The sequence below is a fragment of the Ammospiza caudacuta genome, chromosome 2 (genome assembly GCF_027887145.1).
Source record: "Ammospiza caudacuta isolate bAmmCau1 chromosome 2, bAmmCau1.pri, whole genome shotgun sequence".
Classification (NCBI taxonomy): domain Eukaryota; kingdom Metazoa; phylum Chordata; class Aves; order Passeriformes; family Passerellidae; genus Ammospiza; species Ammospiza caudacuta.
Genome location: NC_080594.1, coordinates 26,705,311 through 26,732,566, shown reverse-complemented (window position 1 = coordinate 26,732,566; position 27,256 = coordinate 26,705,311). Strand labels below are relative to the sequence as shown.

The following is a 27,256-nucleotide window of genomic DNA, read 5'->3' as shown; positions in this document are numbered from 1 at the left end:
GTAAATGGCAATGCAGGACCAGAGGGACATTCTGTAAGGGTTCTCTGCACACACCAAAGCCACTTTGCCAAAGGGCTAAGGGCCTTTGCCCGCCTACCACCAAGAACCAATCCTAAGGAAGCATGGCAACCCCAGGGCTGCATACACATACTCCAGGAGCAGCCCTTGGGGCCTTCTGCTGCTGGAAAGGAGTTTTCTCAGCAACTGATAATGGTTCACACAGAAAGCCAGCTGTACCAGACAGCCCCCAGAGCTGGAGATGTGCGGTGAAGGGAGAATGGCTTACGTCTCACACGGAGCCTCTCACTGGAGACTGAAGTTTTCACCTCCTGTGTCACGGGGTTGTAGGCAGCACATTTATAAGTCCCCTCATCCTCCTGGCTGGCATTAACGATCTGAAGGTTTCCAGATGGCATAATAAGATAATTGTCTAGAGAGAGAGAAGAGAAAGTGGCACATGATCACAAGATATACTCCTGTCCAGCCTTCTGGAACACATGCAGTGTCCTGAAGAAAAGGTGGACAAGGGGGAAAGAAAAAACCATGATGTCCCAGGAAGCATGGACATCAGGGAGATCATGCCAGGGACCCTGAAGTAACTTGTGTTCAGACAGGTGGCAAAGGGACAAGGAGGCAGCAGGTAGACATAGCTACTGCTGGTAAGGAAGGGTGAAACTGAGGGTCCTGTTGGGACAGACCTCTGTGCGCTCACCTCGGGAGGCCTCCAGCCACTCCTGCTTCACACTGTAGCGGACCTGAGCCTTGGGATGACTTTCGGGCAGGTCGCAGGCAATCACGGCTGTGTTCCCTTCATCCACCTCGATCACATGCTGGCCGTCAAACTTGAAATCTTTGAGATCTGCAAAGAGAGCAGAAGACAAGGCATCTCAGTGGCTGGCTAAACATCTCAGCATCAGCTCCTGCTCTCCCCATGAAGTCGGGGCTGTTTCCTCGTGGTGCCGGCAGAGGACTGCTGTGACCCCAGCAGCTAGGGAAACTGGCTTCCTTTCACGACTCCCCCTCCCTGCCCCCGCTTTATTCCTACAAAATGAGTAACTTAAAACACAACTTCTGAAGAAACTGCCTGCTCCAGGGCTGGGAAACTGGGTGTGAAAAATCCTGGCCTGAGAGTAAAAAATAAGCCAACTTACTGTAGCACTGAAGGGCAGCCAAAAATGGTCCTTCTGCCGCCTGCTACTTCACACATGGCTGCTGTCCTGCTACTGAGAAGCTGACTTTGTAGTCATAACTCAGGAAGTCCAGCCTGCTTCAAGGGTGTACAGATGCCAGGTGGGAGGAAGTGTGTGATGCTCCCTGAGCTCCTCCCACACCTGAGAAATCAGCATCTCTGTTCCAGGCACTCTTGCTCCAATCAAATATCTTGCAGCTGGAAGTTGGTTAACCACACATGTGCCCAAGCTCCAGTTAATAGAACAGGGACTTGCAAGGAAAACCAGCTCCTCCTCAACATGGCACAGCTGCTCCTTCCCTAAAGCAGCTGTGAAAACCCTGTCCCACCACATCCCTCTGCCCATGCTGTGATGGGAGTTCCCACCCTGGCTGGGCTGATGTGGGTAGCAGGACTGGAAGCAGAGGAACTAAGAAGAAGGGGTACCTAACTTTTTGTTTTCTTTTCCCTGTTTTTTTAAAGCAGGAGGACAGGACTGCAGCAAAACCCCATGGATCTGGAAGGGCAGGGAGTATGCCAACCTGGCCCCAACAAACTTTTCAGAGAGAAAACTGGTTTCCATTCTCTCTGGGCGTGATGGCAAATCTTGCGGACGCACTGCAAGCTTGAAGTTTGTCTCAGACACCTGTGCTGTGAGGGAGGAGGTTTTGTCCCTCGTGCATTTTTACAATGCTGTACACCAGCCCAGGTGTTTTCACCCCTAGTGAAAACAGCACATCCCGCAGTTGGTTGTTGTCACAGGTGACAGGTCACGCTGTCATATCAAGGCTCAGGTTGGTGCCTCTTCCCTTCCCAGGATCAAGGGCTAACAGATCTCCTGAATGGCATGCCACTAATTCTGGATCAGACCCCAGTCTAATGCAGTGTATTGCATTCTGCAGCCAGGGCACAGCCTCGTGCTGTCGACAGCTCCCTCGGCCCCAGAACCCATCCCAGGACGTGGCAGCCGTGCCCTCGGGCAGTTTGGGGCCGGGGGCAGCAGGAGGGCTGGCGGCGGGCGGGCGGCAGGCAGCCTCCCTTGGCAGCCCCAGCCAGCAGAAAAATGCGGGGCTTGTTCTCTGGGAAATGCAGCAGCGCTCCAAGAGCAAAAGACAACTCTGGCTCCAAGCTTCTCCCACCCACAGTCATGGAAAAGTGACATGAAATTTCTCAAGCAGACTTTCTGATTAAAGCAAGATCCTTTATGGAGTTTAAATAAAAACCAGCTCTCTTGGCAAGGCATCGAGAAAGCCTCCCCGAGCGCGGTGCGGAGGGGCTGTCGGGTGGCTGCTGGGGGAGCCAGCGGTCCCAGGCCCAGATCTGAGGGGAGGAGAGGAGGTTGAAAAGAAAAGGGGAGGTTTTGCAATGTCATAAAAATGATTTGCAATGAACATGCTTAATACTTCTGGAATTTCTTGGCATTGTTCAATTAAAAAAAATAATAAAAAGAAGGGATACGGGTGAACTTCAGAAATGTGATTAATCCTTTAAGACAAGCTGAGGAGGGGAGCCATGTTTCCATTGGATATTAAAGCCAGATGAAAGTTAACTCTTAACTTGTGAAAAGCTGGCAGCGCCTCACGCTCCCCCTCCAACAAAAGTTACTGCTAGGGCAGGGAACGATGATGGATATTTTCTCCTCTTTGCTTTTTATATTTGATCAAGGAATAAAACAGTGAGAGCCACAGAAATGGAAAGAGGTGGAGAAGTGGCGAAAGCCCAGGGTCTGCCTGCCCACACTGCGCATGTTTTGCCGATCAACAAAATATAAACGAGCATCAGGAAAATTAATGTGCGCCTTGGTGGTCTGGATTCATCACAGCCAAATTAAGATTTTGGAGCCAAGGCACAGGCTCCAGCAATGCTGGCAGGGATCTGCACACACACACTTACACGAGCACGTGTACGTGCACACATACCCTGAGGAGAAGAAGGGGTCCAAGAGCCTGGAAAAAGAGCAAACCCAAGGGCCTGGCATAGCAGAGCCGTCTTGAAGATGGAAAATGATGACCCTGTGCCAGGGCACCCCTTGGGGTGGCTGTGGGCTGGGCAGACATGGGGGCCTCTCCCAGGCAGCCCCCAGATGGTGGCTCGGCCCACATCTCACAGCTGTGCGTGGTGTAGCCCCACAGTGGGGAGCTGCAGCTCTTCCTGGCTTCCCCTCAAGCCCAGAAGTGAGGGACAAGGGGTGAAACTGTAGACAATGGGGGAAAGAACAGAGGAAAGGAAGGGATCCTGGGGTGGCTGGGGGAGCAAGAACCAGGTGCCTTTGGAGAAGCAGAGTGAAGCTGGCAGGGGAGAGGGGAAAAATAGCAGAACTGGGACAAACTACTTTCTCATATGCCAAGTGTACGAGCTTCCTGCCAAACTACTCTCCTAAATTCCTGCTTCCCCACAGAGAACAAGACTGGTTGACTTGCCAGTGGATTCTGACCACAGGCAATCTCAACTGCCCCGCTCACCACTGGTATGGGCATGTAGAGCCATCCTTTAGGGCCAATGGGTCAGCCAGAGCTGGTGAGGGGTGGTCAGGGTCACCCCTGTCCTCCTCTGTGCATGGGACAAGCTCCCCCACACATCCTGTTGCATTTGGCCCCAGCACAGCAAAACAGAGGGCACAGTGCCAAGCTCGGACAACCAGCTTCATCCTGGGGGGTTCAAACAAGCTGCCTCTGAGTTGTGGGGGGACCATGCATGTCCCCCACCAGCAGGGAGGGCTGGAGGACAGGATCCATGCCAGGGGGATATGCAGCACTTGCCCCTTCAGCTGCGCAGTCAGTGGCAGCCAGGCCCCACATCTAACATGCAATTTGCACTGGAGTCTAACAACCACTGCAGCTGGGAGAAACCACATCCCCTCTCACTGGCTGGGTTTTCCTTCTCACATGGCAGCACCCAGCGTGCCAGCCCATGTTCTTGTCCTTAAAAGACACGCCTGACCACAGTGAAGCAAATCCTCATCTCCCAGCCATTGTCCGGGAGGTGCTGCGGACAGACAGACTGAGCAGTGCCAATCCCAGCCGTGCTGGGACAAGAGGGCTTTTCCCTCCCCTTTTTTTGTTTAGGAGGGAGTGCAATCAAAGGACATTGCTCATGTCCTTCTGCAGCCAGCTCTGAGGCATGATGGGGTGAACTGGGGTGCAGCTCTGCAGCCAACTGTGCTGCTGTCACTGGGGAGGGAAACCAGCTGAGTCCCAGGGCTGGGGGCCAAGCAACGAGGCAGGCAAGACAGAGCTGATTAAATGAATGGGAGACCATAAATAAATCTGGAGAAGAAGCAAAAGTAAATGAAATGATGGCCCCAAGGTAAAAGGTTTCCCTGACATAGGGAAGAGTGAAAGAGCAAAGGGAGGGAAGGGGAATAGGCAGGAATAGGGTCCTCCAGCTTGGGGGCAGGCACCTTCCAGTGTTCCCCCCTCAGCTGTGAGAGCAGCCTAGGGCTATGGCTCTCACTCCCCATCCAGCCAGCACCACAGGAGCCTGGGCACTGGTGCTGTCATCACCAGATTCCTCCCACCATGCTGAGACAGGCACAGCCCCACAGACTCTAGCCTACTGATACCCACCCCAGCTCATCACCCCTGCCCTGGGCCATCTCACTCCTCATGCCGCAGCTCTGATGGTTCACAAAACTCCACCTGTGTTTTTCTTCTCTCCCCTCCTCACATCGCCTCTGCCCCTGGGACCAGAGCTCCCGTGCCTGCTCTGCATATGCTTTTCCAACAGGCAGCTATCCTCTTCCATCCCTCCCTCCCTCCCTCCCTCCCTCTGGGGAGTATCTGCCAAGAGGCCCTAGCGGAGGAAAATGAATGGGGCTGTCTTCAGAAAGCAGCTGCAAGTTCCTGGGGGATGCCCAGCCTGACCCCGTGCAAGGTCACTGCCCACAAGCTCCACATGGTGAGGCCCAGCTTCCCACACGTGCTGCCACAAGGCCGAGGACTGACCTCACCCATGGCACTGATGGAGGGAACAGGGCAATGAGCCACCCCTGCCCACTGCATTCCTGGGACACAGGTACCTGCAACCCCACACCCCCGGCCACAGGGACACTGGAACAGGTGGAGTTCTTTTACTGCACCCCTCATCTATTTTTCTGCTTTGTTTTCAAATATCATGTCTATCCAGCTCAGGCTTGCTGCTGTGTTTGATGCCCTGATCTTCTAAGCATATAGATGAGTTCTGGGAGTTACACAGCCCTCGCTACCTCTGCTCATCAGCCTTGCTCCAGCCCTGCACTTCAGTAGCCCCTGTGAGCTCCATGAAGAGCTCCTGACCTTCCAAGCCTGTGGCTGTTACAGAACCAGCCCTCAGCACTACGTAAAAGTCCATGGTGGAATCACTCAGCCCCACCAGAGCCCACTGCAGCTGTGCCTTTTACATACAGCACCTCTGCCCAGGAGAGGGGCTGGGGCAGGGCTTTCTGGCAGGATGGCAACTTTGCCACCTAGAATCAGGCACAGAAAACATTTCTTCTTTGCAGCTTTCATTCATACCAAGGCTTAAAGCCTGGTTTGGAAAACCAGGGATACTCCTGTTTTATCCATACAAGCTGTCCCAGACTGCAGTGCTGCCCTGGGGCCTGCAGGGCTGATCTTGCGCACCACAATCAGGCCAGCACCGATCAGTAGGTGTGACCTGCACTGACATGCCATGGGCTGCCAAGGTGCTCCAACTGCTGTGGAGCTCCAGTTCATCTCTAACTGGACTTAGTGGTGCCCAAGTAATGCCTGAAGTGCTGCTCCCATTGTCACTTTGTGAAATCTTTCCCTTCTGCAAATCCCTCCTGCCTCTACCTCTTGGATAACAACAGTTATTTTATCTCTGCTGGAGAAATTAAGTGCAAGTTTCAACCAGCACTCTGAGCCAGGGGGAAGACAGATGGCCTCAGCATCACTCTCATTGGCTCAGATGAGAGAAGGAGGTGTGAGTCCCAGGGCTACACCGTGGCTGCCAGCACTGCAGTGATGGCTATCTGCTTGCTGATTGTCAGCAAAGCACAGCAGGCCCCAGGGCACCGGGCACACAGGGCCTGGGGCATTCCAGACTCCTTCCTTCAAACAAGGCCCAAAGAAAGGAGGGGAAATAGCCTCAAAGTTGGCCAGACAACTTTACCTACACTCCTCAAAACTTAGCAAGTCACTTCTTCCAATGACTCCAGGTCCTCTTCCAAAATAAACCCAAGCCTTGAAAATGTTTCCATCGCCCTCCTTCCCCCCACCGCTTTCATTCACACATTCCAGTTTCACTTTCCCCTTGCCACCCCAAAATAATTTTTGGATGGAACTAAGACTTTCAGAGGGTTTTCTTTCAGCCCTGAAGGTTATCTGGAGGAGATTTATCAACTGCAAGCAGACCTGCCAGGGGCTTTCCCCACACCACGGTCACCACTGAATCAGCTCTGAGCAAGGTCCTATAGAGGAAGTCTGGAGCAGGACAGAAAGCCTGGGCCACAGCTGCTACCACAGCTTTCAAACTCAGTCCCACCACCAAGTGGTGCTCCCTGTTCTTGCAGAGCAACACCACTGCTGCAAGCAGACTCCAGCTCATGAACATGAGACTGGTTATTTGAACCTCTCCACACCTTCAGTCCCACACCTTCACTGGGATGCCCTATCTCTCTTCACTCACTGACTGCTATATCTTCCCCATCTGGGTGCTCTCTATCACCTGAGGCTATCCAGGTGTGTGGGATGCAGCCTCTGCCATCCCCAGCTACCCCTGAGGATGATGGACCCGTGCAGCACAGCACAGCACAGGGGTTTTCCACAATGGATTAGCTGCTTGATCATCCAGCCTCTGGCTCCAGTTTTGTGAGCTCCACTGAGTGGTGTTCCTGACTTCCTCCCAGAATTGCGTTTGCCATGACAGGGACACAGCAATGGCCAAGTCCTTCTCTTTTGCACACACTAGGCAAAGGTGATTTGGCTCCTGGAGAGGGCTCATGCACTACTCAGAGGCTTTGATTCATCCTGAAGAAATTATGGGGCCTTCTGGTGCCTTAGGACCTGTCCCCCATTCTCTGCTAAAGCAGTCAGATAGGTCAGACATACTTTTCCCAGGAGACAGAGCTGGTGGTAGCAGGCTGGGACGCGAGTGGAAAAAAAAAAAGGGGGATCAGCTAAGCAGGAGCTGATCAGGCTGAGGAGTTGTGCACACCCTGCTCTCCTAAATTCAAATCATGCCCTTGGTAATCCCATCCACCTCTCCCCTCCTCTCCTTCTCTCTATCAGGCCACCAGCACACACAGCCCCCTTTCTGCTCTGGAATGTGTTCTCCGAAACTTAATCTCAGCATGGGGCTCAGGCCAAATCCCCCAACAGATTCGGCCCCGTGACAACTCCCCCCCTCCCACCCTGCTTCAGAGCTCAGCAACTCTCTCCTTGCTTTCCCTGGCCTCCTCCTCCCACCCTGTCTGGCCTAAACATTTCACTCCTGATTAATGTAACAGTGACAAGCCAATAGTTCTTGGCTTTAAAGCAAAGCCAGGCCCCACTTTGCACAAACATCTTCACATCTTCATTTTCTTAAGACTTAGCCCCAAACTCCCTTTTGCTGGGAAAGATGAAGCCCTTTCTACACTCAGGGACTGTCACTGCAAGGCAATGGCAGCCTCCTCTGCACACACTTGCTCCACCAAACACTGTGTGGATTTCTGAGAAGGTGGGGCTCTCCACTGCTCTTTCGCACATGCATCCAGATACAATCCCTTCTGCCCAAATACATACAATATCTGGCCAAAACCAGCTGCTTGTAAGAAAAATTGCCCACCTAAGACACCTCTGGCCATGCACACGTCTCCCAGTGCCAGAAGGCAGCAGTGAGGAGCATGTAAGCTCAGGAATAGGAGCAAAGTCCCTTGCTCAGAGTTGTGTCTCAAGAAGGCAGTAAAACTTAGCACATACTGACCCTGTGTGGGCATCAGCCCCAGCAGCAGTTGGGCCATCAGCTCCAGCAGGTACTACTTACAAACTCCATCAGTAAGTCAGGAACCAGAGGAGGCAGCCTAACTGACAGGAAACCAAACCCCACAGCTCAGGCATTCCCTGGTCTTGCAAGAACTTCTCCCTGAAGGACAGATCTGCAGCCTATCACGTAGGAGGAAGATAGCTTGGGTCAGACTGGGCCACACCATGTCAGCCAGTCCATGCCAAAAATGTTACAAAAGGGCCTCTGCCAAAGGAGTCATCCCTTGATGGCAGCACGAGCAAGCAAGAATGGATGAGCTCTCAAGACGTGTGAGCGATGGCCCAAGCAAGGCAGAGGTGCCAGAGAACTGAAGCTACTCACTGGCTAAGGTCACCACTGCAGGGACACTGGCAATGACTCCTTCAGGCACACGAGCGATGCACTGGTAGCGCCCCACGGTGCGGTTGGTGAGAGCCGTGATGCTGAGCTTCCCTCGCTCCACGTGGATTCCCAGCACCTCGTCTGAGCCAGCCAGCTCCTTCCCGTTCAGTCTCCAGGTGAGGTTCACTCGGGGGGGGTCCACCACACACCCCAGGCTGACTGGGCCTCCAAGCTTTTGGACAATAGAGGCAGGTTGCACTGTGACCTGCAGAGATTCACCTGCACAGAGGGAAAAAATGGGAATAAGAAAGCTCTGTGAGACTCAGCAATAAAATGGACAGAGGAAAAAGCTGCAGTGCTGTACTATTTGCATTCCAAATGGCCTTTCCTTGTGTTGCACCATCCCCTGGAGTCCTCATACACCCACCCTAATTTTTAGAGATGAACCTCAGCCCATTTCTTCCTGGCACCGTCTGAGAGAAATGTTCGACTCCAAATGTATCCTCCTCTGGAACAGAGTTTGAACCTAGACCTTTGGTCAAGGCTACTCAGGGAACAGCAGAGAGAGGAAACCTCTTTGTCTGTGAGGCATGGCTACGCTAAACAGCACTGAGGCAAAGCAGAATGGGTAAGAAAAGACACTCACTCAGTTTGGCAAAACAGCTGGCAGCCACAAGCACGAGGCAAGGGACGGGGGACATGGGCCTCTTCCTTCCACGTGTCATTGCCATCCCATGTGCTGTGACCTGGGCTGCCCAGGGAAGGGTCCCATAAGCTTCTGCAGGGGATGCAATGGATTTGTGGCAGTGGATTCCTGTGGATGACAAGAGAGACAGGATGGATGAAACCCTCAGGCTTCCCTCTGCTTGGCAGCCCTGCCTGGCTTCTCTACCAACATCCCTAAACTGCCAGATCACCAAGCCAGTGGCCTGAGGAGACTACAGATGCTGATGCAATCATTTCTCTTCTCTAGGCTCTCCCCCAGGCACAGCTGGGAGTCTCCCAAGACATCCCATCCTAAGTACACAGGCACACACAAACACACAGACTCCTGCCCCATTTTGTACTTGGCACAGTGATTGACAGTGATGCACACCGGGCAATCTTCAGGAGCAAAACACAAACATTTCCAACAAAGTGTCACTGAAGCTATCCACTGAGTGTTGCTGCCACTTCTTGTTTATGTCTGGAATATATTCTATTTTGAACACTAAAGTAAATGAGCAGTACGAGTCCACCCTAACTAAGAGACTCAACCTATGAAAATAGTTCAGATTAATGGTTCTGCCTGAAACACACCACCTATTTTAACTCTATACAAACCACCAGGTTCATACTTGAAAGTGTCAACTAGCCCCAAGAAACCAGAAATGTAAGGCCACCTGTCACAACCCAGGTTGCTGTGAAGAGCTGCACACTGCAGCAGCTGCTTTGGAGACCCATGAAGGAACACTAAAGCAGACAAGCCAGATCAGGGGGACTAAAGACCTCAGCAGTGGCCCCAAGAGACACCTCAGATGTCAGACTGAGTTCATCTTTAATCAAAGGCAATAGGCTGAAGTCAAGAGGAGATTTCCCTCTACTGGCATCACAATGCAGCCATAGGATTTTGAGCTCTCTTCAGCTGCAGCACAAAGACAACCTGCAAGCCTTAGGGCACTGCAGAATTGCTCCCATGGCATGTCTAGAGGGAAGAAGCCCAAGACCAAACCCAAAGCAGCCATGGCAGCCAGCCCAAAGAGCAGTTACACTGTCTGCTCCCCCTGCAGCAAACAGCTCATTAGCCACAATCACCATCCTCAGGAGCACCTGACTCTGCAGGGTGGTATTTCCTACTTCCACCATGGTCACTGCTTGAGCTATCACCTGTTTGAGCATGTGTTCTCCATACCAATCTCAGTCAAAAAAGGGCACAAGCTCCTTCAAGCATAACCCCCAAAATTAAACCTCCTAACTCCTGAAGTAAGGACTGACACATACTCCCCCTGAGATGCCTGGTGAGTTGTTCAAGGCAATGCTGATTACTGCTAGCAAGGAAACCACACATATTTGGGGAAATATCACCAAGCTACTCTCAAATTACTTTGTTTGGCTTTTGGTGACAGCAAAGGTGCAGAAGTGCTGCATAGGGCAATGTCCATGGCCAGCATGCTGGGATGCACATTGTAACAGCAAGAACCCAGCAGGCTGGCTTGCATGCCTCTCTGCAAACTGGGATGTCCCTCTGACAGCCTCACAAGCTGTCCCTTTCCCCCCCACCACATCCCAGAGCTCTGCTTGAAGGAGAAGTCATGGAAGAGACACATAAAGTTGAAAAGAGGAAAGATAAACCTCCTCAGAGCTGGTGATTTCAAAAGGAAGAAACATCAAGCAAAGCAACATGCTGCTGGAGTTTGGAAAGGCCACAAAGAGCATCTTTACATGGCCCTTTGCAGGCCAGTATGAATCCAGGGCACTGGCTGGCCCAAGGCAGCTCTTTACAGGAGTTACAGAAACATGGGTACAGTGGCTGTGAGGCCAAGATGACAAGCCCTACTGAGAGGCAGAATAAATTAAGTCAAGCTTGGCATGGCCCAATGTGGCTTGCAGGCATCCAGGAGCATGGATGGAGTTCAGACATTGGACATATCCTGAAGGCATCCAGAGAGAACCTAGGCCATACTCCAGCTACTGCAGGCCACAGCCCCGTTACATGTGGAAATCCCTGTGGGGAAACTCCAGTGCCAGAGACAAGACAGCAACTTCCCTCCCACACACCTCATCCTTCTTGGTGTTCACTCTCCTCACCTGAGAAGAGTCTCAAAATTTCCCCCACCAACCAGCACATAGTGACTTGACAGCTCCAAGTCAATCAGGATACTTTAGTTGACTGACTTGGAGACCCATCTGAGTTGCTCAAGTTTATTTCTCCATGTAAGACAGCCACCAAAGCACCCTTTATTATGCCACAGCCACCACGGGGAGTCCCCACTGATGGTGGCTGTAAAAGTGCCCTGGGTCTGTCCATACCACAACATGCAGTGTTGACACCACTGCTGATGCACAGGTTATGGTCATACTAATTACACTCATCTGGAAAAGACTTTGAGGTAGTTCAGGCTTAAAAACACCTCACACCCTAACGTTTACTGGAGATTGAAAGCCTTTCACTGATGCAGAAGAAACATTTTGGGGTAGGACTTACTGTCTGGCTCCTCAGCATTGGAAGCCTATGGAGCAAAGCTGACTCATTCCCCCTATCTGGATGGGTTTGGCAGCAGGATGGAAAAATGCTGGATGGAAAGGAGTTGCTCCCTAGAGCGCAGGCTGAGGGAGGGGGTAGGCAAAGATATTCCCAACCAGACCTCCCAGCAGCTCTGCGTTGCACAGATCCTCCGGCCAGAAGGGCAAAGCCAAAGGCACAGCACTGTGCATGAGACCCCTCGTGAGCTAGGACCACCCAGGCACATGGATGCAGTGACTGAACTGGCTGCCCCCAGGTCTGTGAAAAGATGAAGAGCAATAGGTGGGGAGAAAAAAAAAGGGGAGCTCAAAAAATTTGGCCACAGCGCTAGGCAGATTGAACAGTATTGAGCAGAGAATGAGGAGAGAAGGTGTGTTGCAGCAAGTGTATGCATGGTACCTCCCCAAACCTCCAGGCAAGAGTACAAGCTCTAAATAGGGACATGTGGCCATTTCTTTCACAGCTGAGTGAAGTACAAAAAGTAAATGGCCAGCATAAAAATAATGAGGAAAATGAATGAAAACATCTATTCCAAAAGAACTATTAGGATCTGGGGCCAGATTTTGAAATTCTCAGCTTTTACAATTGAAGCCAGATTTTCAAAAGCATTCAGTTCTTGACATGCTGAGCACTCCTGAATAGGCAACCAACTTACTTCGATGCCTAAATGGAAGCTGACCTCTTTTGAAAATGCAGTCCTTAAGCACGCTGCAATAATGCAAAGCAAGGAACTTTATTAATCAGACAGCTTTCGATCTGCCTCGTGTCCTGCCAGCAGCACCAGAGTGGACTGCAGTGGGAAAGAAGGCAGAGGTGGGAAGTGGAGGAGACCCCAGGCACCCCAGCTGACTTCCCAGAGGCTGCACCAGGGGCTGCAGGGCTGCTGCATGCCAGGGTCCTGCTCTGCTGCCTCCTCTCCCCAAGGCAGGTTCCTTGTGAAGTGCCCCTGGCTGCAGCACTTCTGCAGCCACCAAGAACACCACTCCTGACAGCTCCTGCTTAATTGCTATCTAGGAAAAGAAAGAGTTAAAGTAATTTAAAGAGATTCGAGATGGAGGGAAAACAAAAAAAATTGTTTGTTTATTTATTTTAAATTCTTTCCTGCCAGGTTAAAATAACAATTTCCTGTCGGTGGAGCTCTAAGTCCCTTTCAGACAGCCCAGTAAATCAAAAGAGGGGCCATTAAGAGAACAAAATTAACGAGAGCTTAATCAGTTAAGGAGGGGCGGTGGGGGTGTAAAATCTGTCGGCTCAGCTTCCCACCACACACCTAAGGCCAGCGAGGCCCCTGCCTGCAGCCCCAGCTGTGCCACGGCGGCGGAGGGCACGGCAAAGGCGGCGGAGCGAGAAAGGAAAACCAGAGGTGAGGGTATAAAAGGGAAGAAAGGCCCGCGCCTGCGCGGGGGGGTGACAGATCTCGAAAGGAAAAAGGGACTTGAATTAAGCACAGGCCGCAGGAGAGGTGTTTGCTGATTAGAAACTGAAGGTTTTACTGAGGAAATGCAGCTCACAGCCCCAAGCCCCCTCCTGCTTAACAAGGGCCAGCCAAGCAGCCCTTGTTACTGCCACATTGCCGGTAATTTACAAGGCTCCCAAATAGGAACCAGCCCGTGCTCCAGCTCCGGGGCAGCATCCCGAAGCACACATCCCAGGCACGGATGGTGGAAGGCTGCGGGAATGCCCAGGCAGGCCGGGAGCTGTGTGGAGGCACCGACGCACACGGCAGCGGGTGGGGTTGTGTCACTCACACGGACCTTGGGAACTCCTTCCTGCAAGGCAGGAACTGCGGGAAGGGGCAAGGACTGCTCTGCACCCAGGGAAAGGCTGCAGCAACTTCAGTCCCGCTACCAGCTGGGGACACCCTGGGTGATGCTGGAGAATTCACTGCAGCTGCTCTGTTTCCAGCAGGTCAAGTAGGGACAGTGAAACTCCCAGCTCTCTCATACATTGAGACCTCAGCTTTTCAGAAAAAGCAATGTCTTACACAGTATTATGAGCCAATTTTACTTGTAATCATTACTTTTTAATACAACACAGTAGTTTTTTCCTGCCTAAAGCAAAAACCACTGGAAAAAAAAAAACACGTGAAAAAGAAAAGGGCAACAGCACCCCTTTGTTTTACAAATTGAGGAATCTTGAGGGCTAGAAGAGGAAGCCAACCTGGCCCAAGGTTATCCAGTAAAGCAGTGGCAAGTGGGGCTGGAAATCAAAAGCTCTCTGATAGGAACCTCCATCCTATCAAGCAAGCTGTTCTTGGATGCTAAATGCTTTCCATCCCCTCTGAAAAATCCCACTGTACAACTGTATAATCCTCGAGGTGCAAAAATACTGTCCAGGTGACATCTTTGAGCAGAGCAGCTGCAAAGTCCCTGCAGGATTCCTGGGCATGGACAGCGATCTGGACATCCCTGACTGCTTCTCCCTGACCCATCAAACAGTAACATCCCACAGGGCAAAATTAACCTCTACCCAACCCCTGTCCCCATTTCAAAGTATTAATTTCACACAGATAAGTTAGGCTCATTTTCTCTGAAAGGATTTGGGAAAAGGACAGGTTGGTGGAGGACAGAAGCTCCTCTCCCACAGCATATCATGGGCAGCTGATGGGGATGGGTGTGCAGATGCCATAGGGAGTGGCAGGATCTCAAATGGGAAAAAGCTGGGATCAAGAGTGGGCAGAAAGGCAGAAACCAATATTATACTGCTATGTTTGAAGTCAAGGAGGTAGCACGGTGTTTGTGGAAACAGGGATAAAAGCTTGCCTGTTTTTCCCTCTTGTAGCACTGAGAGCTGATTTCAGAGTGCATTAGCTCTTTTAACGTAGCCCTTGACTAACTGTATGAGAGGGTTGCCTTCTCCCTTTTCTAAAGTGATTAGGCAAAAAGACTCTCTCAGCAGTTGCTTGTGAGCTCAGAGAGTCCATCAAAAAGCCACAACAGAGAAAGCCTGGGATAAATTCATGCTCATACTCAGAAAGAAAATATCCAGAATAAAACCTGGCATGGCGAAACCACTAGAGATCAGTGAGTTTGCCTAAAAACTGCAACTGGGTGACCCTAAAAAGAATCACAGTTTTAATTCAAGCAAGTCCTGAGAAACAGACACCTCTTTAAAAAATAAAGTAAACTTGCAGGGAAAACATCTCTTTTCCTTGAACAGAACTGCTCATGCAAACCAAACCAGCAACAAACCAAACATGCAAACATCTTTGTAACTTTTTTTGTCTTCCTCAAGATGAAGCTACTTCCCTGAGCAGTTTCTTTCCATAACAGCCTGCAGCATCACCAGGGAGAGGACTGGGCATGCTGGCTTTGAATTAGCAACAGGATGCAAAGCCTTCTCATAGCCTGTCTGACTTTTGCTCATATCCCTGAGGACCCAAGGCCTGCAGTTTCTGGCAGCTCTCCATCCAACAGCTCCTCTGAACTGAGCGCCACTTTCCAGCTGGCATTGATCAGGCTGACTTTGCTGAGACCCAGCAAACCCCTTCAGGTTGGCATTTCATCAGCCAGCAAGCGTGAGGCTGCCTGAAGAAGAAATGCCACCCTCACACCTGCCACAGGCTCCCCAGTGTCCCCACAGCAGTGGCACCGCCGTGGGTGAGGCTCACCTTGGGCACTGCCTGTGGCATGGTGGTCCCAGGGTGGCAGGACCTGCCAGCTGGGACAGCTCTAGTGCGGGCAGGCCACGGATGCAAGGATGGCCTTGCCCCACAGGTACACGTCCTTTTTTCCACAGTTACCGGGAGAGGAGCCCTGTGCTAAAACAGAGTATACACACTGGCTTTTGCTGCCCCTTGGCGTGCCCTGAAAGCAGCTCCAGTCCTTGAAAAGACAAGGCTAAAGCGTAAGAAAAAAAGAAAATCCACCTCCTTTCTTCAATATCATGCTCCCCCCATGCCCTAGACACTTAATTTCCCTCTTTCACCCCCCCCCCCCCGGCTTCCCCCTCCATTCTGAGTAAATTCAATTTGACAACCCTGCTAATTGGATAAACGCTGCTCCCTACGCTCCTTTAAGGCTGCCCGCTTTTCTCTCCTTGTTTTTGGAGGGCGATTGTGGCTGTTCTTTAACATGAATTCCATCTGCTTTATTTCTCCTCTGCCCATTCAAGACACCTCCTGAATATGTATGAGGGGCTGCGCCCCCCCACCCCTTTTCTCCTCCATCCCACCTCCCTCCCTCATCACCCCCCCACCGCTCTCCCTGCCCTCTCCCATTGCCCGGGACAATAACCCCCCAAATGCCCCCTTCTCCCACCCGGGCCCTTTTTGCTTTAGATAAACACAGGCAGTGTCAAGTGTGAGGAGGGGGGGGGAAGGATGGGGTTCAACTGCCAGTCAAGCCCCGGGCCCTCAATGAAGCCCGGAGGCCTACCCTAATCTGCTGCATGCTTGCCATATGGGAGCTGTGTTGCCCTGGGAAACACTAACAGGCAGAACGGAGCTTAATAGAGTCCATATTCATTGTAATGCAGTGAAATGGCTCGAGGGACTATTGCCCCTTGGGTCTGTTTTCATTCTTCTGTTCCCCCTCTTTCTTTTCTCTCTCTCTCTCTTTTTTTTTTTTTTTAATAAATTTTTTTCCTCCCCTCCTTCTCCCCCTCCTTTTTTTTCCTTCTGTTTTGGTTTTTTTTTTTTCCTCCTTCTTTCTTCCTTTCAAAAGGACGAAGTCCCTGGAGAGCTCTAATCTGGAGAGGCTGGGGGCTCCCCGAAGGGCTGGCCAGCCGATGGGGCAGGAACGGGAAGGGGGAAGGGAGAGGGTGGAGGTGGTTAGGGAGGCGAAGGAGAGGTGGAGGGCAAGAGGAAAGTAGTAACTAATAAGCATGCAGCCGGCCAGCTGTCAAGATGCTGACAATACTGCTCCGGGTGCAAAGAGCCCGACAGGCAGCGCTGGCACGGAGCTGGCGCAGGGTCCTCCCGGGAAGCGCCGGCCTCCCCTAAGGGCCGCCCCGAACGCGGCACAAGCGGCAAAGAGAAAAAAAAAAAAAAAAAAAAAAAAAAAAAAAAAAAAAAAAAAAAAAGAGAAGGGCGCAGATGGAGCGTGCTGCACAGCCTCTTCAGAAACAAAGTGCACCTAGGAAACAGATGTTGTTGCTGCAACAAGCCTGGAACTACTGGCTGCTCTCTGGCTCCTTCTCCCAAGTGTGTGCCGGGAGAAAGGGGCCCTGGAGCAGCTGCCAGGGCTGCCCCCGTGCCTGGGACAGGCTGTGTCTCCAATCAAAACCTTTCAGTCCAGAATCACTCCCAAACTGGGAGAGCTGCCACAGTTTTACAGCAACTTTTCCTCAGCACTCTCCATCCTTCTCATTCTGGATCCACCTGCAGACTCTCCCGCCTCGCAGCTAAGGTCCCAATTTAGGGAGTGGAGGAATCCTGAAAGGGGTGTACATCTGCAGCACTTACAGAAGGGCCCAGGCCCTGCATTCAGGAGCTTGATTTTCAAATGGCACAGAACCAGCAGAATTGCTGCTATCAAGATCATGCGAGATCAAGGCCCCACAGAGGTGCAGCTCAACCTACTCTCTTGCCAAGGCTGGTGTCAGGAAAAAAGGGTCAGGATCCCCTTGAAAACCACATCAATGTAGTAACACACTTGTGTTGAGTTATTTGCTCTGGAGTGTTTTCAGTTTTCCTCACAACTGCGATAAACTCAGCTGATGTGCAGCAACAAAGTCTTCCTTTTTTGAGGCTTTGCTATGGAACAACACTGAATCTTCATTTTAAGAAATATTTCAGAGGAGGCAGCAGGAAAGGGGTCACCCACTGATACCTGTATGATGTGAAAACACACCTTCAGTCTCAGAAGAAAGGGATTTAGCGCACTGTATTGCTTGCCTGAAGCATTCTCTCTTGCCACATCAAAACAACAATTGCTTTATCATTCCATCACAACTAAAGCTGGAGATCAGTGTCAATGCAGTCAGATGCTGTACTAAACACAGAAGAACAATTCCATGTCCTCTAGACTTCACACCATTGGGTAGAAGAGTTAGTTATTTTAGGATGCTTGATACAAGCACTAAAAAAAAAATTATCTGTGCATACCTTTTTGCTCTTTGGACAAAGAGGAAAAGCATGTAATAGAGAGAGCTGGGAATAAGTGAGAATGTACATCTGGACAAGAAAAGCCCAGAGAATGGCTCTGCTGGCAACTGATGCAGTGGGACCCACAGGATGGGTGGCGAGTGCCAACTGATGCAGCTGGCTCTGGTCTGGGCTCCACCACTCTGAATCCTAACACCAACATGAGCTGGGCCTCAGGTTGTTCCCTCCCAGTCAGCAGCTGCAGTGGAGGAGGGTGCAGGGAGCAATGGGCAGTTCCCACCAGGAGCTGTCATCACACAGGCACAGATGTGCCTGTGGGTAGTTTAAATTACTCAGGGCACTGCTTTTGTTTTTCCCTTCTCATCCTCTGCAAACAAAAAAACCCCAAACTTTGAAATCTGATGTTGAGATTCTAATTGCCTCTTGGGTTAGGGAGAGGTCAGAGAGAAGGCAGGCCTGGCAGATGTAGGGGAAGTGATGCCGGGCAAAAGCCCTCAGAGATACTAAAGGGAAGTGTGGAATAAAGATGACAGAAAATAAAGCGCAGGAAAATTAAATTTAGATTACAGGGTCAAGAAAGAAGAAACAGAGGAGTTGGATTTTGGCAGATTTCCTCATGTTGCATTTGTTCCCACTGCTTCAGGGCAAGGACATGGCAATGCCATAGCTCACTCGCCAGATGCATATCCAGGCTCAAGTCCTTTTCCTGGTTTCCTCTGAGCAGGGGCTGTCACCTCACACCATCACCTCTCAAACAATTCTCTCTCCCCAACTGATACTCTTCCACTTAATTTAAATGTGGTCTGCTTGGAATAGCAGGAAAACCACTTCTGCTCTCCACCAGAAACCCCTTGCAGTTCTGAGACAAAAGCTTAAGACTTCTGCAGCATGCCCTGGTCTCAGTGAAACAGCATTTTTCCATCGAGAATTCCATGGAAAAATGGACATCTAAATGTCCAAAATGGACATTTAGAGACATCCCCATCACCACCATAAAGAGAAACTGCCTTCTTGCACTCCTTTCAGGATGCTCTTATCCAAAGCTGTTTTCACTCTCCATCACTTCCCCAGCAGCTCTTGAATTCTCACTCCCTGGCTACAGGACATCAAGATGTTGACCAGAACAATCATTTTGCCACTGATGACGCAGCAACGCTAAAAAACCCCAAACCCTAGGCTACCTAATATCACCCTCTGGCCTCCCTGCAGCCAGAGCAGTGGCCAAGAATGGGAAGGAAGGCAACAAATCATGGCAAAGGTGGGACATGGAGCTGCCCTGAAAAGACCTATCTCTATTTTATTGTTTCTGTCACGTGATAGGGTCAAGCTTGCAACAGGACAGACAATAAATATCCCAGCATCCATTCATGCTGGTAGCCACCAGCTGAAACACTCCTCTTTCTGTATAACATGAACCAAAGCACAGAGGAGTGGGGGACAAACCCCACCAGTCAGCATCTGCATGGAGCACAGCAAGAGTGCTCGGGGAGCAAGCACATTTCAGTGTCTATCAGCTATGGCCACCTGCAAAATGAGACTCAGAAGCTCTTGTTCGCAGAATAGATCACAAGCCAGACACAGCAGCTATGGACACTTTTTAAGAGCAGCCCACATCTTCATATGCCTAAATATGGGGTACCTTTAAATGTCAAACTAAAAAAAAAAAAAAAAAAAAAAAAAAAAAATCCAAATAATCTTTGTCTAGGAACAATAGAAAAATCTTGTCCATGTCCAATTAGAAACAGTAATAGAGCGAAACAAATACATGAATAAAAAAAAAAACCAAACCACAAACCAGAAAAGTTCACAGAAACTGCCAGTGACACTGTTAAGCTCTCCTTGGGGGAAGCTGCTATGGGGAAATTTTCCTGTTGGCAGAGCAGAGACTTGGGTAGCTTTCCTAGGCTCTGAACCTTCTTCCAGTATGTACTTGAAGAGCAAGGGTGCCTACAACTGCTGCAGCAAAAACTAGCCAAGCTTATCATAAACCTAAGCCAGTGGCACAGGAGAAATACCTGCTAAAACAACACATCCCCTGGATTATAACAGAGGACTTGATTCTACTGCCACCAAAATCAGCCTGATCTTTGCCATGACTTCAATGGGAGCAGGCCCAGAAACTGCATTAACAAGCACAAGGCTAGTTTAACACAGTTGACATCAAAATCCAGAAGAGCACACAAAAGAGACAGGACAAAGTACTTGCCAGTAACGTCAATACAAAGTTTAATCCCCAGATGGCTGGCTTTAGAGACATCCCCATCACCACCATAAAGAGAAACTGCCTTCTAGTTTGCACTCCTTTCAGCAATGACTTGTTGCTGGGATGCAAAAGAGCATAAGCCCATTTTTCTTGCCCTTTGAAGATGGTATTTAAAAGTTGGGGATTTTTTTTTCTTTCCTAAATTTGAGAATAAATGGGAGTTTTTACTCTCCATAGCTGTCACTAAATTGCTTTTCACTAACAATAATAATTTTCGTTATGGGAGCAGGTCAAGAGCCTCTAGAACTCTCTGCTGGGACAAATTTCCACTGGAAGACATGTCACTACTCCAAAAAACACAAGAGGAAGCTCAAGGCTAGCAAAACAAAGGGACAGAAATGACCATAGCAAATGCTCTGGCTTGTGCGAAATGCCTAAGGTGGGGTGCAGGGATCAGCACCGAGTGCCAGAACCCAGATGGGCTGAGCCAGAGCCCTACTTTGTGCCATGATCAGCAGCTGCCACGCTGCTCCAAAACCCCATGGGGCCAACCCTGAGGTGAAAAATCATGTGGGACACACTCACAGTGGGGTCTAAGGATGGGTTACAGATTTCCCCTCTCCCCAGAGATGAAGAGGAGAGGGCTGCATTGTTTAGGCTTTTTTAAAGGTTGTGTTTGCATGTGATTTGCCCCATTTATCAGCACAACAATAAACACGCCTCTCCAAAAATGACAGTCCTGTTGAGGACAGTGAGCCAAACACGGCAGGAGATGAAGCAAGAGCTCAGGTCGCCCTGCAGATGGGCAGGGCTGCCATAAGGTTTCTCTCTGTCGGCAAGGGGATGCTCCATGACAAAAGGATGGCAAAACGCTGCTGCCTCCGAGCCTGGGAAGGGAGACTCACCTGCTTGTGTCCCAGCCAGCTCCTAGGACACACCAGTGAGTGCCACAGCCAGGCTTGACAAGCAGCAGCGGCGGCTCTGAGGACCGGGCACAGCACAGACCTGCCCCTGGCTCCCCACTTGTCACCGCTGCCTGTTCACACTCGAACCCACGCCAGAAGCACCAGATCAGAGCCCAAGGCCCCTCCCCAGGCCTTTCACACAACAAGCATCAGCAGCAATTCCAGCTGTAAAGTTTGCTTTCCTTGACACACAGTTTACTTTCTCCATTCCCCCGCATCCCACCCCTGCCACTTACCCCTCACTCCAAAAAGGCTCTCTCAAACAGGCTTAAGCTTTAAACAAATAAGGGCTTGGCAAGCAGCAGCCTGCTCCCGTTTCCCTCCCCACCAGCCCTGCTCTCCCCCCGCTGCCTCCACCTCTGAGCCGTGGCGCAAGCGGAGCTGGCGAGCGCCGTGCAGGCACAGAAAACAAACACGTGGAGCAGAGCCAGCTGTGAAGTTGGATTTGGCATACGCTGTTTGCAGAATGAATAAAAGCACATGAGAGAAGAGGGAGTGGGAGAAGGGGACAGACTGGGGAGCCGGGGGTGCCCTGGGCTCAAGCGGAGAGCACGACTCCAGGACAAAGCCCTGGCACACGCCTGCTGCAGGGTCCTGTGCCCTGCGTGGAACTGGAGGGGGGGGACAGTCCGACAGGCACATTCCCTGAGCTGTTTGGCATCACACTTCCACACCCCTTCCCTAGCAAGCTGAACCGTTTTTGCATGTGCTTGCCCTCCCTCCTGGGCAAAAATTAGTGTGTTCTGATGCAACATGTGAAAAATAAATGCACTTTTACCCCCCGGGGCATGCAATTCTCCCCCTTTCTTTCTTTCTTAGGGTTTCTATTTCCATTGCACATTATGCTGCAGGGCCCCACAGCACAGGAAACCCTGACCCAACTGCCCCATCACCTCGGCTGAGATTACATATGTTGAAGGTCCACATTTACATTAATCCCTCTCCCAACTGTCCCTTTCTGGAAGGGTTTCAGACAAAATATCCCTCCTCTTAAACCCAAGCTCCCAGGAGATGTTAGCTCGGGTATTATTTATTATTCTGCCTTCATCTGTCTGGTCTAGCCATGGGAATGGCACTGGAAGGCTTTAGGAATAGATCACCTGTGGCCTTACATCAACACTGGACCCATGCAGGTTTTCCTCCCTCTCCCAATCACCTCCAAGCAAAATGAAACACAAACGTATGCACTCTGCCTGGTTTGGGGCAGAATCCAGTGATTTGACATGGTTTGCTTGTGGTTTCCACCCAAAACCATAAACCAGCCCAGGTTTGCTTGGAAGGTCCTCAGCTGTGTTTGGAGGCTGTAAGAAAAGCAGCAGTGTCCTACCTGGTCTTGGACCCTGTTCAAAACAGGCCAGCAGCTGGATGGATTAACAGCCCAGCCTGACCACCCAGACACCTGCAGACTTGTTTTCACAAGTCTCATTACCACCCCTGAAACACAGTAAGGACTTTACCCTCTCCAGGCCAGCCGTGAACACTTGTCCCTCAGCATCACTCCAAACCACCAAACTGACAACAAGAGACAGTATTGGGATAGTTTTCTTCCTGAGAACTACATTATGGACCCCTGATCACAGGCAAGGAAGGTAGCTACCCTGGAGAAATATTGCAACTGCTTTTTTGTTTTGGGGTGGAATTTACTGAGACACCTAATACAGCCATGGATCACTGCAAATAAAGCATTGCTCAAAATCAATCACCCCACTCTGATCTCTCTCCCTTTTGGAGGCAAATTAGCAAGACAGAGATGGATAGAAACTCATAGTCTTGGAGGTTATGATGCCACGTTTCTGGAATTGCCTCCTCTATTGGACAAAATATACCCCTCCCCTGTCTCTCAGATTTCCAGGCTGCAAGAACGGAAACAGCAAACTCCAGCTGGTACAAGCAGTAACGAGATGAACATGAGTCAGATAATTTCAGATTCTCATAGAAAGGTGCTAGACAGGTATGTAGTGTTATTATCTCTACTGCTTCCTGGTAGCCCCAGGATTTTTGGATTAGTAAAGTACAGATGTCAGCATCTTGGGGATGCTGCCTCAGTAACTGAACCAAACAGGGAGCGGCATGCTGATTGCAACAAGGGAAAAATATGAATTTGCAGCGCACACAAAATATTGTGGTTAAGGGAGACAAGATACCACTGACAACAGGATAATTCATTGGGGTTTGTCAGACTAAACTTTCTGAAATCAGAGACTTAGGGAAAGTGTTTGTCAAGCAAACATTCAAACATCCAGCTGCCAAGAACTAAGTAAACAGAGAAGGAGAAGTAGCAGAGCCAATGTGGCACCATTTGCAAATACCCCATGATCATCAGTCACAGGCCAACTGAGCCCATCAGCAAGCACTAGTGAAGCCAACGGGATGAACTACTGCAGGAAGACCCACCACCAGGGTGGACAAACAATGAGAAATTCACACCTTCAAAATGTTTTCATCTAGAATAGGATTTGCAGAACTGGGCAGGTGTAAGTACAGCAGTCTGTGTGGTTCAGTGGACACCTTCCTGCACCACACACAGGCAACTACCTGGGCACATGAAATAAAGACAAGGTCCAGGCTGAAAGTAGTCCTCCAAGACAGTGAGCAATACCCAACAGCTCTGGTCCCATGCATTTTAGTCCCACTTCACCTGAAAGCCTGCAGTGGCATTTACTGTACTTATGAGGAGCCAGAAACCAGGGCGAAAGATCTGAGGGCAAACCAGCTGATCCCAGCCCTGAAGCCAAGGGTGCCTAGTGGCACTGGGCAAGTGAGGGGAAACACTGGTCTCTGCTTCCCACCTAAGTGCCTATCCATCAGTCAGGCCTTCACTCCCATGGTTCACAAGACTGCTGGAGGGGCACCTGGATAACTTAAGGGATCCAAGAAAATGGATGAAAAATACACAAGTTTAGACATGCTGTGCAGTAAGACACACGTGGAATTTCCAACCAGGTCTGCTGACCTCTCTGGGAAAGCATTCAAGATTGAACATGTCAAAAACAAAGCTGAAACCCATCACAGGCAATCCTACAAACGTACCTTTTGTCTACATGCCCCTATTCTTCTATACCTCGTCCCAACAATAACACCAGAGTGACATTATATTAATTTCCTATAGATCAGACCTCTCTTGGCTGTCTGAAAGAAGAGTAACAGACACAGGGCATGCTTCAAGGCCAGCACTGGATGCATCACTTTTCTATGAGTCACTGGCCATGGATGCACCAACAGTAGTGATGGTAAAACCATTCCTTGGCATGTTTGTGGCCACCTGCATTCTGCACAAGTGATCAAAAACTCTCATGCTGCAAAGGTGCTGGGAAGTTTGTGGTTCTGCAGCCCAAAATTACTGACACCTTTGTACCTAGACTGTGTTTGTGTGCAGGAGGTTCACAGGGGGGTTAGGAAAGCTGTCCTCCTCCTAGCTGAAGAAGGACTGAGAGAGATCAAAGGACCCAGAGAGGCTGCTGGTTCCAAAGAAAAAGAGGCTTGCAGGTTTAGTTGTGACGAACAGTGACTCTCTCTGAGTTGACACAAAGGGATTTGATGCATTTGATGCATACAGCATTGGTTCACTCCAGCTCTGAGGGAAGAGGGTGGCCTTCCACAGGAGAACTCCATCCAGATTTAAAAGGCTGAACCTCCATACTAAGAAACAGTCCAGTACCACAGACAAAAACCTTGAGGTTTTATTCATCAGGAGATAAATGACCTCCTCTAGAGTCCTGACATAAATGCTCCAAATATTTATAACCTGGAAGAGATATTAATAAAGAGGCAGAGTTGCTTTAACTTTCCCTTCTCTGCTCCCCTCCTGTATTCTCACCCTCAATTTGCTACTGTGCAGCAGTCCTTGGGCAGTTAAATCAGCAGCCTACACAATGCAGTATTTAAAGCCCAAGAAGCTATAAACATGGCAGAAAATACATGCCTACAGAGGTTTTCCGCCCTCCATACCCTCCAAACTTTCAATTTTCTCACATGGGAGACTGGCTTAAAACAGACAGGAGGAGCCAGTGCTATGACCAGCCAGTGGTCCCCAGCACAGCCACAAGCTACCTGGGGCTTGCTGCTGCTGCAGTCCCAGCAGTACAGGGCTGCTTTGGTCACAGGACAAGGTGTTTCCCAAGTATCATGAGGCAAAAGTGCTCCCTGTCCTGCAATGGGAATGGCTCAAGCAGAGTTCAGCACCATCCCAAATCCAACCAGGTGCTTCTGGCAGGGCAGGAGGTGGCACAGCAGTCCTAACCCCTGTAAGGAACATGCTGATCTCATTTTTTCAACCACAATGGCACTGGTGTTGGACTCTCACTCATAAACAAGTGCAGACTGCTCATCCACTCCTTAGGGTTTCCAACAGGAGAAAAAGAACCTCAGACCACTGACAGCATTTAGTCACAACAGTAGACTTTGGTTTGAGATCATTCACATCACCTGGGCCACATAGCACAACACCATTCCACTTTTGGTCCGTGCCTTTGCTGTTTCCCTTGATGGCAGAAGCGGGTGAACAAAGGGTTAACCTGGTACAGCCTCAAAAATCACTCCTTGCTTTCTGAAGCAAGAAGATCTTTGGCAGGGTCCCCATCTGGGAAATGACATCCCGTCCCCCCCTCGCGTCCCCCTGAACTCAGAACAAAGCACTGCACTGCCCAACATGCTCCTCCACTGTTTTCATCTTGCTCCAAATGCTTCTTGCGTTTCAACTTCTGCCAAAAAGAAATGCATAAAAAAATATAAAAAAGGCATGTGTGGGGCAGGGGAGAGGAAACAGACAGAGAGTAGAGGGAAGTCATTAAAACCAAATCTTGATTACCTACCAGTGGTGGAAAAAGGAAACAGGGGAGAGGAGATTTTTCTGTTGAGATATGCTTTTTGAAGCTGAAACCAGTAGGCACAGAGGAGACAAGACTTCTCCACACAATCCTCCACCTGGGACCAAAATTAACATGCTTTGCCTTTCCAGTCTACCATGTGCCACACCATCATCATCAGAGGAGGAGGAGGCATCTGCTTCCTCAAAACAATTTCTGCCAATCACCACACACATTTTTTACTACTCTCACAGCTGTAGCTCTCACAGAGTTCCTGCGCCCAGCACTGAGCCCTGCTGGCACAGGACCGGAGGACACAGCACAGCTGGCCTGCCATTTCCACCTTGATATCAAATACAAAGGTTTGGCCATTGCAAAGCTATAGGAAATCCTAGGGGAAATGAGCCTGGAGAAGATGGCTTGTGCATGCTTTGTGGAGAGGCTGGATGGGCCAAATGAAGAGTCCCAGACTGGCTCTGTCTCCCAAAAAGACAGACAGAAAAAATAATTTTAAAAAACCACATTGGCCAAAGAAGCATTTAAAAGCAAAACAAAAAACCCAGTCTGGTTTGTAGTCTGTAACAGCTGAACCCAGGGACACGCAGAGCATGCTTTTTGTTCCTTCAGTACAAAAGCCCTTGGTTTCCCTTCCTCCTCATTCCAGCATTTCCCCATTGGGGGTGTCAGAGACAGTTCAAGGCCTCCCAGTACTTCAGACAAAACTGGGTCTTGCTGCCCTGAGAACAAGTGACTGGGATCTAAGAGAACTGGGGAGATCTGAGGAGCTGAAGAGCTGCAAAGGCTAAACCTGCTGCCCCTGGAGGATGGCCAAATGGTCAACATCCCCATGACCTGCCACAGGCCAGTGCTTCCCTCCAGGATTTGGCTTCCCAAGGTGTGACTTCAGCTTGCAGGCTGCATGGCCAGGCCACTTGGATTCCCCAGGACTTGCTTGTGCTACAGCTGGTGCTCTGCAGCATGTCAAAGAGAGGGAGAGATTAACTCCTTTTTTAAGTATCTCATTACTGTTATATTTTTAAACACAGCTGGGTGAAAATTTTTTAGGAGAGCCATAAATAAATAAATACTTTCAGGTAATTTCCTGCAATCTAAAAATTTTACTGACTGGTCTGGCCTTTATCAGATTATGTTCCCTCTACAGTATGCATAAACTCCACTTGCTTCTGCTTTCTCTCCTGTAAGGACCAAATCCATTGAAATATCTATAAAATATCAAGATTTCAATGCCTGTACTGTTTGATATTGCAACAACCACCCTCCTGACCAGCACAGCAGTCACATATTCATTGTTGTCCCACCTGATGATTTTTAATTTTCCCTGCAATCAGAGATGTCACCTGCCAGGACCCTAAGATCCAGACATTAAAAATTTATTTCCTAAACCTGTCTGCAAAACACTTCTTTTCCTGCTCTTAGGAGAGAGATGACAGAACACAATCGGTTGGGAATCTAATGTCTCTGATAAGCTTTCCTCTTTCACAGATCATCCTGCTACAATGCCTACATGATAGCTAGCTTGGTTTAGAAAGCAGTTTCTA

General features: G+C 50.0%; 1 protein-coding gene across 1 annotated transcript in view; it reads right to left on the bottom strand.

The window, feature by feature from the left end:
• BOC (BOC cell adhesion associated, oncogene regulated) overlaps window positions 1–27,256 on the bottom strand; it is a 54,270-nt gene that overhangs the window by 13,721 nt on the left and 13,293 nt on the right. Inside the window, exons 2-5 of the mRNA XM_058825300.1 lie at window positions 9,102–9,269; window positions 8,456–8,734; window positions 713–859; window positions 287–430 (exon numbers count right to left, since the gene is read on the bottom strand). Coding sequence (XP_058681283.1) covers window positions 287–430; window positions 713–859; window positions 8,456–8,734; window positions 9,102–9,186 — 655 coding nt within the window. The 5' untranslated portion in view covers window positions 9,187–9,269. The remainder of the gene's footprint in view (window positions 1–286; window positions 431–712; window positions 860–8,455; window positions 8,735–9,101; window positions 9,270–27,256) is intronic.